The sequence below is a fragment of the Panthera onca genome, chromosome E1, assembly GCF_046562875.1.
Source record: "Panthera onca isolate mPanOnc1 chromosome E1, mPanOnc1 haplotype 2, whole genome shotgun sequence".
In the NCBI taxonomy this organism is placed as follows: Eukaryota; Metazoa; Chordata; class Mammalia; order Carnivora; family Felidae; genus Panthera; species Panthera onca.
Genome location: NC_138352.1, coordinates 20,154,708 through 20,168,684, shown reverse-complemented (window position 1 = coordinate 20,168,684; position 13,977 = coordinate 20,154,708). Strand labels below are relative to the sequence as shown.

The 13,977-nt window shown below is 57.2% G+C and overlaps 1 protein-coding gene across 1 annotated transcript in view; it reads left to right on the top strand.

Annotated features, from left to right (window-relative positions):
• STX8 (syntaxin 8) overlaps positions 1-13,409 on the top strand; it is a 253,376-nt gene extending 239,967 nt beyond the window's left edge. The window contains exon 8 of the mRNA XM_060647291.2: positions 13,229-13,409. Coding sequence (XP_060503274.1) covers positions 13,229-13,296 — 68 coding nt within the window. The 3' untranslated portion in view covers positions 13,297-13,409. The remainder of the gene's footprint in view (positions 1-13,228) is intronic.
• The last annotated feature ends 568 nt before the right edge of the window (positions 13,410-13,977 follow it).

The window sequence follows — 13,977 nt, the reverse complement described above, 5'->3', positions numbered from 1 at the left end:
CACGCCATTCATTCGGGCCCCAAGCTGTCAAAACAGGCCACATGAGCACTCGCTGTAATCCGAGAAGCTGCTCCCGCGGATCGGACCACGTGTCCAGCCACACGTCCCCCCGGCCAGGGTGCCCCGTCCTGGAGGGTGCCGGGGACCCGCGGACAAGTTCTTCCTCGCCAGCCCGCCGTTTTCCGCGCCTCGTAATTAGTCCCCTTTCTGTTTCCACTTGTCATTACGTCACCCGTCATTCCAGCCGGCTTTCGTAATGTGTTCTCGCTGGGCTTACGTACTGGTAACCTTCACGGATGGCAGTTTCCTGATGCCCCGTAGGAAGGCACCCTAATCTTACCCGCAGCGTGTTTCCAGATCCCGCCGCGGGACGGCCGGTTTCTGGAAAGTATTAGCACTCCCTGCCCCTTCCGCCCCTGGAACCTAAGGGAGGGGCGTCCGAGCAGCCAGCTCGCAGGCACGGCAGGAGGAGAGAAGCCCTTTGCACCTTCTTGCACACGGTGTAATTTACTTAGTTGGTTTTCGTCTCCACCCGCCGTGCGTGCGCACGCACGCACGCACGCATGCACAAGTAGCAACTCAGCGAGGGCAAGGATTTTTGTCCTTTTGTTCACTGCTGTTGCCCCAGTGCCTAGAACGGTGCCCGGTAGAGACGCTCCGTCGGTATTCGGGACATCAGTCGAAAGCCATCACAGAGACGCGGGATCCAGAGGCTGTTCCCATGTGTTTGCTTTCCTAACCGCATCGGGGGTGGGGCCCTTCTGTTTCATCGGGGAGCGTCTCCACGCATAACGCACGTGATGGATGTAAAGTGCCCACCACCGCTCACGGTGGTGGGTGTGGCTCTTGTTAGAAGCACCGTGGTGGCTGGAACGCTGTGAGTCCACCTGGGACCTGCTTGACCCACACCCTCGATGGGCCCCTCCACGGCGTGCTCTGGGGAAGGAAGGGTCCCCAAAGGGAAGCCTCCGGGCAGCTTGCTCACCCCACCCAAGGGGTCCCTGTGAGCCTTGCTTATAGAAAGGGGGACTCTCCTGCCCTGATCTTTGCTCCAAATACCTTTGGCTCTTCAGGAGGGCATCTGGCGCATTACTAGATTATTACTGTAGTAATAATATTATTAATAATAGTATAATTAATAATATTACTACAGTGCAGGAGGATTTGTAACGTGATAGGAGACGCATCTGCGAAAGAGTGTCTGAGAAGGCCTCTTGATGGTGGGATACTGCAGTGGGACCTCAGGCCACTCAGAGATAAGGGGGGGACGGGGCACCAGATCGCTCGCCCTGAGGAGCAGCGGCCTTTGATGGCCTTTCAACGCTGTGCCAGTAAAGCAGAACTGTTCTCGTGCTACCCTGACATTTCCCCAAATAACCAGAGACGCGTAGTTATGTTTTCTGATGGTCTCTTTACTGCAAGGTCTCAGTTACAAGTCAGAGGAAATGACTCTGGCACGTTTAGGTTAAAGAGTGTGTCATTTTTTTTTTTTTTAATGTTTATGTTTTGAGAGAGAAAGAGTGAGAGAGAGTGAGAGAGCAAGCAGGGGAGGGGCAGAGAGAGAGGGAGACACAGGATCAGAAGCAGGCTCCCCGTTCTGAGCTGTCAGCACAGAGCCCGACGCGGGGCTCGGACCCACGAACCGTGAACTGAAGTCGGATGCTCAACCCACAGAGCCACCCAGGCGCCACAAGAACGTGTCACTTGTTTGAATGATGTCGGGTGACTCGGGAGACCCCGAGGGATCACCGAGCCAGCCGCGTGTCAGGAAGAGTCAGAAGCAAGGCACATCCTGGGACCTCCGGGCCCATTTTGTCGGCCCCCTCTCTGGAGTGTCACCGTTACTGTGACCGAGCCCCAACTCCGCTCGGTCTGAGCTCCACGATTCCTGGGGAAGGGAGCCCGGTGGCCTCACGCGGGCTCCGCCGCTGGGCCCCTCAGCTGTGCCTGTGGGAGGGTCGAGTGGAACAGACACAGCCGCTGCCCCCACCCCACCTGCCAGGAAGATGTTTTCTTGAGGTTCGGATTCAAATATACCACCCGGCGGGCTTCCGTATCTCAGTGAAATGATTTGCTTTAAAAAAAGAAAACTGAGGGGCGCCTGGGTGGCTCAGTCGGTTAAGCGGCCGACTTCAGCTCAGGTCACGATCTCGCGGTCCGTGAGTTCGAGCCCCGCGTCGGGCTCTGGGCTGATGGCTCGGAGCCCGGAGCCTGCTTCCGATTCTGTGTCTCCCTCTCTCTCTGCCCCTCCCCCGTTCATGCTCTGGCTCTCTCTGTCTCAAAAATAAATAAAGGTTAAAAAAAAATTTTTTTTTTTAAATAAAAAAGAAAGAAAGAAAGAAAATTGAAAATCGGAAGGATGAGCATCTGATGTATCAAAAAAGTATCCTCTCGATCCCCCTGCCCTGCCTTTCTGTACCCGACTCCGGGCTTTGGCAGAGGCTCCGTCCTGTCACCCTGCGCGGGGTCCCTAACTGGTGCCAGGTGACGTGCCCCGGTCCAAACGCCACAACGGAAAGGGATGTGTGACGGTGAATCCGTAGCCTGACTGGAGCCATCCAGAAATCTTTTGACAGTTAGTCAGGAGGGAATTGTCAAAACAAGAGGTCCACAACAGAGTTCCTGACGGTCCTTTCAAAGACACTTGAATCTCTGCCAGATTCCAGACAGATTCCCATTCCCCGGGGTTGCGCCCGGCTCAGCGAGGGGATATTTCTTCGCCAAAATCGATGCGCCAGAGAACGGGCATTAAATGATTGAGCTGAAGCGTCACCCTAAGCTGCCTTTCGTTGCTGATACGAAAGGATCGGCCGTTCACGGCGCAGTCGCGCTGTGGGATTCCGTGGCATTGCCGGGGCGGGCCTACTTCGGGGAAGGGAAGCGAGTAACACGCGAGGAACACAGACGGGGCCCAGAAACTAGTCAGCACCTTCTGCGCAGGAAACAACAGCGATGGCCGAGTTCTTACATCCTCCCTCCAAGGATCGGGATCATCCGCAGAGCGTTTTTGTGGTGTTTTGCGGAGGCAGGGACGCGCGGATTCCCCGCCTCCCTGGGGAGGCCGGGAGGCCCCGAAGAGCCAAACGCGAATGTTCGCGCCCGCCTAGATTCTGGTGTGGTTCACTCTGACCCTTCTGGGCTGCGACCGGGTTTGGCCTGGCCGGTGACGTGGGCTCTCACGTCCCGTCGCCACTGACCCAGTGTCAAGTGTGGGCCTCGTCAGGGCCCCGTGGCCGCGACAGAGCCACTCGACGCCCAGCGAGGCAGGCCCTCGTCCCCCGAGCCCAGAGCCCTGGAACGTGCCTTTCTCCGGGCCCACATCCGGCTCCTCGCCTGGCTCCTGCAGTCTTAATTCCTTTTAATTTCCTGTTTCTGGGCAAGCCCCTCCTCTCGTCCCATCCCCCACCCTCGGGTCAGGCCACCTTCCCCGATTCCTGCTTCCTGCGCTCTCTCTCTCTCTCTCTCTCTGGCCCCCAGATGTCTCCCCACGCAGACCTCCTTCCCCACAGGCGCCGCCTTCTCTCCAGAGTTGACTTTTTTCCAGCGTCTCTGTGACGCAGTGTTGCCTCCTGTCTGCCCTGGGCTGTCGTGCCAGCCCAGGGACGGGGGGCCGATTGTCCCCAGATGGGGCCTGGGCCTTCAGAGGACGGTGCGTGAGGGAGAGGCCCCTCTCCTCTCCCCGTGTCACCCCGGCACAAACCCAGCGTGGGCACGGCCACTCTGCAGAAGAGCACAGCCCTTACCCCTCAGGAAGCTTGTTCCTTCCCAGACAAGCCAGGGTTGGGTGGGCCATGCGTGCTGTCCCTCCGCCGTGGCCCCAAGGACGCTGGCTTCCCACGCTGTGGCCGTCTCGCTCAGGCAGGCTGGCAAGGGGCCAGGCCCACGCTTGTCCCCGGGCTGTGGTCCTGTCCAAAGGCGGAGACAGACGCACTCAGCACGACCTAAGGCCGAAGCAGTAAAGTCTGTTTAATCTCAGTTTTCTCTGTGTTCGGTCAGAACCAAGCCAACTGGGCAGTTCTTTGCCTTGTCATGTGTGTCTCTGAGGGGGTCTCTCAGTGTCACAGACCACGGCTCTCACCGTCACCCGGCCAGCCCTCAGTGGTCGCTGCCCCCTCCCGAGCCCGCTCCCTCCCAGGGAACGCGGCCCGAGGGCCCAGAACCAGCTCTGCTGTTGACTTGTTCCCTTCCTAGGGCTCTCCGAAGGGCAGCGTGGGGCCAGCCTCTGAGCCCCGTTTTCCTCTGTGCAAATTGGGGGAAATCGTTGCTTTGCCAGCCTCCCCCCCTCCCCGGCCCCGCCAACTTTTGGGGATTTGAGCAGAGAACATTCTGAGCACACATACATCCAATAGCATCACGGCAGCTCTGACCTTTTTTTTTTTTTTTTTTTTTTTACTGTTAATTTATTTTTGAGAGACAGAAAGTGTAGAAGTGCCTGTGAGCCTCAGAGGGCCAGAGAGAGAGGGACTCAGAGGTTCCAAAGCAGGCTCCGAGCTGTCAGCACAGAGCCCGATGCGGGGCTCGAACTCACGAGCCGTGAGATCGTGACCTGAGCCAAAGTCGGACGTTCAAGTGACTGAGCCACCCAGGTGCCCCTGACTTTTTTTTTTTTTTTTTTACTTCTGTTCTCTTTATGTTTCTGTTACTTGCATCGACGGTCCCGTGATTATGCTGGACTGGCTGGCACCCTCCCGCGGGGCTGACCGTGCTCCAGGGCTGGGCACAACTTCAGAGCCCCCACCAGGCTTTCCGCGGGCCTTCTAGACTCCCCTTGGGTTTGCTTCACGCTTCTCCCCCCCCGCCCGCGAGCCCGTCCTCCGCGCTGGCCCTGCTCTGACCTTGCCTTCCTCGCGGGGCCCACATCCTGGGCCACCGGCCCCTCTCACCTGGCGTCCACTTGGCTTCCGACGGCAGCCAGCGCCCGCCCGGCCCAGCGGCCCCTCCTGTGGCCAGTGACCCAGACGGGTGCTGCCAGACATATTCCTCCCCGAACTTCCAACCTTCGCTGGACGCCCGTCATCCCGGCTGGGCTGTGGCTGGAACCGGGCTCCGTTTCTGAACTGGGTGCCACCCGGCTGTTCCCGGGTTCGCCCCTCTTCCTTCACTTCTGGGACGAGTGACATCTTAGTTCCGTCGTCAGGCCGTGAGCCCGGCTCCCTCGCGGGACATCATGCGGCATGTGCCGCACACGGGCGCCTTCTTAGCAGCGGGCCGTGCACGCGGGGCTAATCTGTGTCGTCGTAGCTGCCGTTCACGGGGCCCCGGATTTGCCCCGGGAGCCTCGGGCACCTCATCGTACTGAATCCTCACGGCACAACTACGAAGTCGGTGTCTGGGGGCTTTTACTGATGGCGGGACCGGCCTCAGACGGAAGGAACTTCGCCAGTGCCTCCTATATACCACCGGCAGCTCCGAGGTCGGGTCTCCCTGACCCCCAAACCCAGCGCCCGGGCCACCACGCCCGACTGCACGCTCCCTGCTGCTGGAGCCCCCCTGGCCTGAGGAACGGAACGTTTGTAAGCGATAGGGGCCCGTAGGGGCAGAGGACGGTCATTTAAGGCACGAACCTGGCCGGAGGAGGGAGGAGCGCCTCTGGCTCCAGGGAAGCCAGCAGGCGGCCTGGAGGGAGCGCAGTCCCAGCCCAGCGGCCCAGGCGGTGGCCCCGCGTAGGGTGACGGAGGGTGGAGGGTCCGAGCAGACGGGTGAGAGGGCGTGAGGTCTGGTGAGCCGAGGGAACCCACCAGGGCTGCCCAGGAGCGCTCACCCCTGAGCAGAGAAAAAGAAAGCCTGAGGATGGGTCGCGTGCCAGGTCAGAACAGAACCAAACTCAGAAGGTCAGAGAAGACTCCCGTTCAGTTCTGGACGAAGACAGCGCTGTCGGCGGGAGACGGTGGCACAGAGCGGTGGCGTGAAGCCGATGCCACGGGGGCCCGGGGAGGCCGTGGGTGCCCCTGTCCCCAGCCGCTGAGCTCCAGGTTGGTGGGAGCAGGGCTCCGGGGGCCCGCCCCCCGCTGCCCAGCAGAGCCCCCCCCAGCTCCGGCCGGGAACCCGTTGGTAACTGCGGTTCTCCGGCCCTGCAGCCTGAGAATCAATCAGAATGTAAATATGTTCCCCTTCTCCGCCGGCCGTCTACTCTTGCCTTCGCTTATTTGCCCAGTAATGGGATTACAGGGGACATTTACATGAACTTTGGAAAACAAATATTCCAGTTTTGCCTTCTCTCCTTCTTCTTGCTCACCTCAGCTCGGGCCTCCGCCGCGAGAGAGCTGTTTGATCCGCGAGAGCCAAGTGCATAATGCGTGAGCAAATGTCACCTGTTCACAGGCACAACTGGGGAAAAAGCGCCCCCGCCAACTATAGGCCGGTTTCATAAATGCCTGCCGTGGACCCTCAGAGTTATCAGCGGCACGAGAGGTGCTCGCGGGCGCGGACTCAAACAGGTCGGGCACGAGCATATGTATTTTGGTCCAAAGCAACCGACGATCACAGAGCAGCCAGTACAGCTTTCCTGGGATAAGCAGAACCGGATGAAAAGGCTTTAGATAAAATTGCCCTCCAAACCCTCCACCTCCTGCCCCATCACCCCTGCACCCTCTCCTCTCCCGCTGCACTTCGCTCCGCACCCCTACAGCTGAGGGCAGAAGTGTCCGGAAAGTGCCCCAAAGCGCCTGTGCTGAGATCTGCTCTCCCTCTCTCAAGGAAGGCCAGACTTTGTAATCCTCCTCCCCTTCCTCCTCCTCCTCCTCCTCCTCCTCCTCCTCCTCCTCCTCCTCTCCTCCTTCCTCCTCTCCTCCTTCCTCCTCCTCTCCCTCTCCCTTCTTCCCCTCCTCCCCTTCCTCCTCCATAAGCACAAAGAGCCGTTACCTATGCCCGACTACGGCAGACACATCGGCAGCACAGGCCCCGTTAATTCGCAGGTTTCCAGTGTCTCACTGGGGAAAAATAGGGACCGTGAATCCGGATGAACAGACTTTAGAAAACGCAGCGCTGTCCCGGAGAGACTGTGTTTCAGGTGCCTTCCCCGTCTGAAAAGGAGTTTGTTTTCTTACATCTTTGTTTAATGGCTGTAAATATTACGAGTGGTGAAGGAATCCTCATCTGGTGAACTGACCAAAGGAAGTGGACATTTTTTTCCCACTCCCGTAACTCTGGCATGCCCCCCTGCCTGCCCCCCCCCTCCCCCGCAGGGGGCACTGGGTGTCGGGAGGGAGACCCCGCGTCGCCAGGTGCCCGCAGCAGCAGGGCCCGGAGCCGAGCGAGGCTCAGTGGGGGAAGCGATCCCGATCCAGGGGCCTCGCCAGGTGTTCTCGTGCTGGGGCCGGGGGCAAAGAGCGTTCATTGTTTGAGAAGTTGGCAGGTTCCCAGAAGTTCAACTGTCTTGCCTCGTTCTGAAATGTCAAACATTTCCTTAGCTGGGGGATGGACGAGCAGACCCCTGAGGTTTCAACACCACTCGGAGGCAAAAGAAAGGAGTTCTCTCTGTCCCACGTGACCGACTACGAGTCACAGTCTTCCCGTGACCCTCCGGCCCGTGGTCTCCTGTGACCTCCGGGCTGGGGCCACTTTCCCGTCTCTGTCTTCAAGAAAAAGCAAATCGTCGGGGCTCACGCACGGTGGGGACTTTTTTTTTTTTTTTTTTTTTTTTAGCGATGGCTTATCTTGGAGGGGTTCTCACTGAAGTCTCGGGAGATGAAGTATGTCTGTCTGGGGGTTCACTTCAAAAGAATACACCCGGACAGGGCACGGGGGAGGGTACAGGCGAAGCCAGACTGGTCGTGAATCGAGCCTCGTGCACCATGGGGCATCATTACTCGCCCATCTACTTCTGCGCCTGTTTCAAAGTTGCCACCGTAGACGGCGGGAAGGAGGGAAGGAGGAAGGAAAAAGAGAAGAGGGGGCAGAAATGAGTGGAAACTCTGTATCCCAGATTCTCAGCCCAGAGGAGTCTGGGCCCCTGTCCCTGGTAAACCCCACATCGTGTCGGGAACCAGGATCCCCCCTGCACGGGCCCCCCTGGTGCAGAGAAAGGGGAAGAGGTGGGACAGGGGTGAGTTCCACCCCTGGAAGGGCAGGGCCTTCGGTAAGAGCTTTCCCTCGTTCGTGGATGAGGTGGAGGAGATGGGATTTCTCTCAGGCTAAGAAGCAAGTAAGCAAGGAGATCACACGGAACCCCGAGCACGGGAAATATTCCACGCACGGCACCGTTCAGCGCCCCCTGGCTTTAGAGCGAGCCTTGGTGACTCTTCCCGAAACATCCTTTAGAGGAGAGACACTCCCTTCAAGAAAGGTGTCAGAGCCGTGGCCACGTTCCAAGAAGGCCAGACTCTTAAAGAGAAAGGATCACCGGGTGGCAAGATATGTAAACACCTGCTCTTTGGCCCAAAGAATCCAAAAGGCTGCAGCTGGCCTTTGCTGGTCATCGTCACTTGCCGTCTTGAAGTGACTTCGTCAGTTGACCCTCCGCCCATACCAGCTCACTGAAACCTGTTGAAAATGTCCTAGCCAGAGGGCCCCTGTTTGCCCCGAGACGCCTTAAAATGTAAAAGACCTAGTTTTCATTGCTCTTAAAGTCGCCTTTGCATCGTTGCGCGGGGACCCGCCTGACCACATGGCATCAGGTGACCACTGTCTGTGGCACCAGGAGCTCAAGGGCATCTTCGGTTTTCACGGGCACCAGGTGCCCTGGGTCACCTCTGCTGTGGCGCATTCGTAAGACTCACAGTTTCTGTGATAGAAAAATTAGCAGCTGGAAGAGGAATTGCTGTATTTTTTAAAAAAAAAATTAATGTCTATTTATCTTTGAGAGACAGAGAGCACTAGCGGGGGAGGGTCAGAGAGAGAGAGAGGGAGACACAGAATCCAAAGCAGGCTCCAGGCTCCGAGCTGCCAGCACAGAGCCCGACGCGGGGCTCGAACCCACGGATGGCGAGATCGTGCCCTGAGCTGAAGTCAGACGCTCAGCCGACTGAGCCACCCAGGCGCCCCAAGGAATTGCTGTGTGATAGCAGTTCTGAGAGGCGCAGCCACCTGTCCGCTAAGCGGTCCCATTAAAGGCATCAGCCCAGGAGCTTCTGTCTGGCCCCCTGGCGTCTGTGTGGCATTTGTTGACGGGGGCTGACCACTTTGTGAATCTTCTCTTTCTTTGGCTTCCTTGACACATGTTCTCAGCTTCTCTCTCTCTTTCTCTCCGTCCACTGTTCCTCCTTTGTCTTTCTTACCGGTTCCTCTTGTCCCTTCCAATGAGTCAATATTCATTTATCCACTTCTATAAAAAAGGACGTGCGGTGCCTGTTCCGTGGGTGAGGCTCTGTGCTCGGTCCTGGGGAGACGGCGGCCAGCTAGCCGGGCTCAGTCCCTGCCTCGGACACTCAGGGGCCAGTGGCAGTAACCGCCGGTGCCTGGGGCCTCTTCCCTTGGATCGTGAGCTTTGTGTGCGTGCAGGCTGACCCCGGGCGTATGGTGCCTACTTCCCAGCCGGTCACGGTTCTCCGTGTCTCGCTCTCCTCTCTCGTTCTGCTATTCTCATCACCACCCTGACGTGAAGACGCAGGGTCACTTGTGTCGGCCTCTCTCCCTCAGTCCAGAACCCCCGCCACACGGCGAGCCTCGCGGCCTCGAGTGCCCTCCCGGCTCCGACCCTGCCCGAGCGTCGGCAACAGCTGCCTGAGACAGCACGCCTCGTCTCCCGCCTTTCCTCAACACCGGGCCTCCCCCCTTGTCTTCAGGGGACGCCTGGGCTCTGGAGCCCTAGCAGCCACCCCCGACGCTCCTCAGGCCTTCTGCGCCCTCCAGTTGAGGATTGTTCCCTAGACGTCAGAGGACGACGTCTCCGCGCCACCAGGAACTAGTGGGATTCCTGCCCAGGTGGAACTTTCGGTCAACCTGAAGATGTTTCTGGAGGCAGAAATGCACAAAAAGGAGACTTGTTCTCCTGGTTCTGGCAAGAAGATGGACCGAGATAACGTTGACACACACGTGCGCACACACACACACGCACACCTTCCTACAAGCATCTCGAAAGGCAAGATAAAATATTACAGCCTCTCCCCTAAAATGCTAACCCACAGCGGAATTTACAAGGAAGAGAGGAAATCCCCAGATGAAGGAAGTGGAGGGAGGACTGGAAACCAGGGCCTGAATGGATGAACTGAGGCCACGGCTAGGTCGTTATCGGCCGCAGTGATGCAGAGCAGGGATCGACTCGGTTCTGTGAAAAGCCAGACAGGAAATAGTTTAGGCTTTGCAGACCACCGGCCGCGTGTCACATCTACTCCTTTGTCTTTTTTGACAACCCTTAAAAAATAGAAAAACCATTTCTTGGCTCAGGGGCTGTACGAAAACAGACCGCCAGCCAGGTTTGGTGCAAAGGTCCACAGTTTGCCAACCCTTGATGTAGAGACTTGGGTCTATGTCCATATGAAATCAGGGGGAGAACTCTTAGGTCCCCACCAGGGGGTAGGTCTCTCAGAAGATCAGATCATCAGAGAAAGAGGGTGTCTTGGGAAAAAATCGCCCGCTCTCACAGGGAGATGATAAGGAGGCTGGCTGGCCACGTGTCTTTAAGTCCCTTCCTTCTTAATGTTTAAAACGATGGGCGTGTTCTGCCTTACATGGGTTGAGTTGAAAATACATACTACTTGGACTGCATTGGACCCTGGAGGTCTGTGGAGAGGATTGAGGGCGTCTGTGAACTTGGGTGGGAAAGCAAATTGCATTCTTACTTCTACTAACCTCTAACGGAGTGCAGCCTTTTCCTCAGTTAAGATCGTAGGCAGGTAACCACAGTGGCTTTGTCACCAGTGGAACTCACAGGCATTTCCACATCAAAATAGAGTATGTTATTATGATCTCAAAATTTTTAACGTATATCCGATATGCATGTTTTGTTACAACCGGGAATTTTAAAACATGCTTCTGAGTTAAGTGTTGGGCCAAAGAAGTTGCCTAAAATTTTGAAAGACGTGGAGTTTAGAAACGAAGAACAGTGCAACTTTTTCATATGAGAAGTTGTAGGCTTACAGGGGCCCGTACTTAGAAGAAAGATGGCAAATGAATGAGTTGACTTTCTGTTCAAGAGGTTAGAGAAAAAACATCAGGGTGAAGCCAAAGGAAGTCTAGGAACAGAAGGATTAATGAAAATAGATGCAGAAATTCAGTAAAACACAAAGTAAATGATAGGTGGTCAGCAAAGTCAGGACTTATCCTCAGGAGGGGGGTGGTGCGCCTGGGTGGCTCAGCCGGTTAAGCGTCCAAGTCTCGGTTTCGGCTCAGGTCATGATCTCACAGGTCATGGGTTCGAGCCCGGTGTTGGGCTCTGTGCTGACAGCGTGGAGCCTGCTTGGGATCCTTTCTCTTTGCCCCTCCCCCACTCATGCTGTCTCCGTCTTCCTCAAAATAAATAAATAAGCTTAAAAAAAACCTAATTCTTGGGAAAGTTGAACAACAAGAGGCATCTTGAGGCTAATCAGGAAAAAGAATGCTCAACTACGTGGTGTCAGAGACGAAAAGAAGGACGCGGATAGAGCATAGTGTTGAAATTATAAGAGAACGTCACGAACGGTTTTATGCCAGTACTTTCGAGCACTCAGACAAAAATGGGCAGTTCCCCAGGAAAATATAACTTAACAAAACCGGCTCAAGAAGAAGGGAGAGCGGGGCTCCCACGTCAGAAACCGTCCAAGCCTGTCGGGTGAGTGTTGAGGACACGCCTCGTAACGGTTCGTGTGTTTGTTCAACAAATATGCGTGGAGCCTCTGCCCCAAGTGCCATCAGAGAAGCTGGGGTGTGAGCAGCAGGGGAAGTCATCACAGCTCGAGACCTTACGTCAGTTCTGCCCAGGAGGACTTCCTGGGATGAAGGAAGTCTCTGTTGTCTCTGTCCAGCACGGTGGCCATTGGCCACAGGTGGCTCTTGAGCACTTGACATATGGTGAGTGGAAATGAGAAACTGAGTTCTTTAATTTTATTTATCTTTTGAATTTTTATTTATTTTTTTTATTTGAGAGAGAGAGTACGTGCAAGAGCGGGGGTGGGGCGTAGAGAGAGAGAGAGAGAGAGAGGGAGGGAGAGAATCCCAAGCAGCCTACATGTTCTGCACAGAGCCCGAAGGGGGGCTCGACCCCACCACCCTGGGATCGTGACCTGAGCCGAAATCAAGAGTACGACACTCAACTGACTGAGCCACCCAGGCGCCCCTATTTAATTTTAACGTTTATTTGTTTTTGAGACAGAGACAGAGCATGAACAGGGGAGGGGCAGAGAGAGAGGGAGACACAGAATCGGAAACGGGCTCCAGGCTCCGAGCTGTCAGCACAGAGCCCGACGTGGGGCTCGAACTCACGGACCGCGAGATCATGACCTGAGCCGAAGTCGGACGCCTAACCGACTGAGACACCCAGGCGCCCCACCCCTATTTAATTTTAATCAATTGCAATTTAAATAGCCCCACGTGGCCAGCCGGCAGCTAGTTAATAACACCAGCAGGGTGTTAGTGACTTCCCATAAGAGCACAGGGAGTGGACTCCTGGGACTGACCTCTCTGGAAACAGCTTCTCAGTCTGAGGTGGGCAGTCCTGGTGGCCAAACCACCATGTGACCCCGCGCGCTTGACCCCACCCCTTCCCAGACGCGTCCCCGTGCTTTATCTCCTCGCTTCCCTCTCGGGGCCTCGGTAGCCCCAGGGGCCTCCGGCAAGTGGACGTTTTTGGAGCCCTGACTTTGCAGTGGTCCGTCCATTGGCTGTTCTGACAGATGACTGACATGAGCGTCTCGGGCTCCAGAAGAAAAGGCCAAGCCACGTGGAGACAGTGGAGAAAGCGGATCCGAGGCTGAATACTGCCGTGCGAACCCCAGAGCCCTCTGCGTTATCGATGCTTCCCCAGCGCAAACCGAAAACGGAGCCACGCTGCCCACGGAGAAGCCAGGGGCTGGGCGCGCGCTCCCCTCCTCGCCCGAGGCCCCACCCAGAGCCCCCAGTCTGGCTGGCACTTTGCTGGCACAGCTCTCGAGGTAGCGAGGCGGACAGTCTCCAGCGTCCCCGGGGCAGCTGACCACCCCCGCCCCCCGCGCACACACACACACACACACACACACACACACACACACTGAAGGCTGGGGCGGGGTGGGGCACAGACGTGTCACATCCGCCGTCCCCTGGGAAGGTAGTTAACCGGCTGTGTGACGCCCTTCTGGGACAGATCGCTAAAGGGGTCTCTCGTGCTTCTGTTTTCCAGGAATGGTCATGGTGATTTTACTGCTGCTCGTGGCCATTGTGGTCGTGGCGGTCTGGCCCACCAACTAGCGGCAGTGAAGGGCCCCCCCAGCTGTGACACCCGCCAGCGACGGACAAAAGCTCGGCACCCCGTTGGTACGCGAAAAAGCTGCTCTCAATAAATTCCCCCCCGACGCTCTGAACGTCCGCTGTGCGTTGCTTCAGTAAAGCCAAGAGTGTGACGGCTCTGGAGGGCTGCCTGGAGCCGTGGGCCCGGCGTGGCCCTATTCGGTTTCGACATGGGGCGCTGGCCCGAGGTCCCGCCGGGGGTTGCGCCCTGTGGCTGCCAGGTGGTTTCCGGCCACCCCGCGGTGTGCTGGGTATCCTGGGGCCACCAACAGAACAGGCAGTTTGAGGCCACGAATGTCTGTCTCCCTGGGGAAGTCATGTGCCCACGGAGGAAACAGTGAGTCCCTGTGTGTGCAGAGGTGGGCGGGGGGGGGGGGGCACACAGGCATGTGTCTGTGCACCTGTCACCCCGCCACCCTGCCCCAGTCCCCACTCCCAGGCTTGCTGCTGTCACTCGGAAACATTGCCGGACTCTACTTGGGGAGTAGAGCCAGGAGCCAGGAGCACATCCCTTTCCCTCTGCGACCGTAAACCCATTTTCCAAGGCTGAAGCCTGATGATACGTAACGTTGAGTAAAGTGGGTGCCGCGGGACATGGTCAGGCTGGAAAGCACCGGTTAGGGCTCAGCGAAAGGTGTGGTT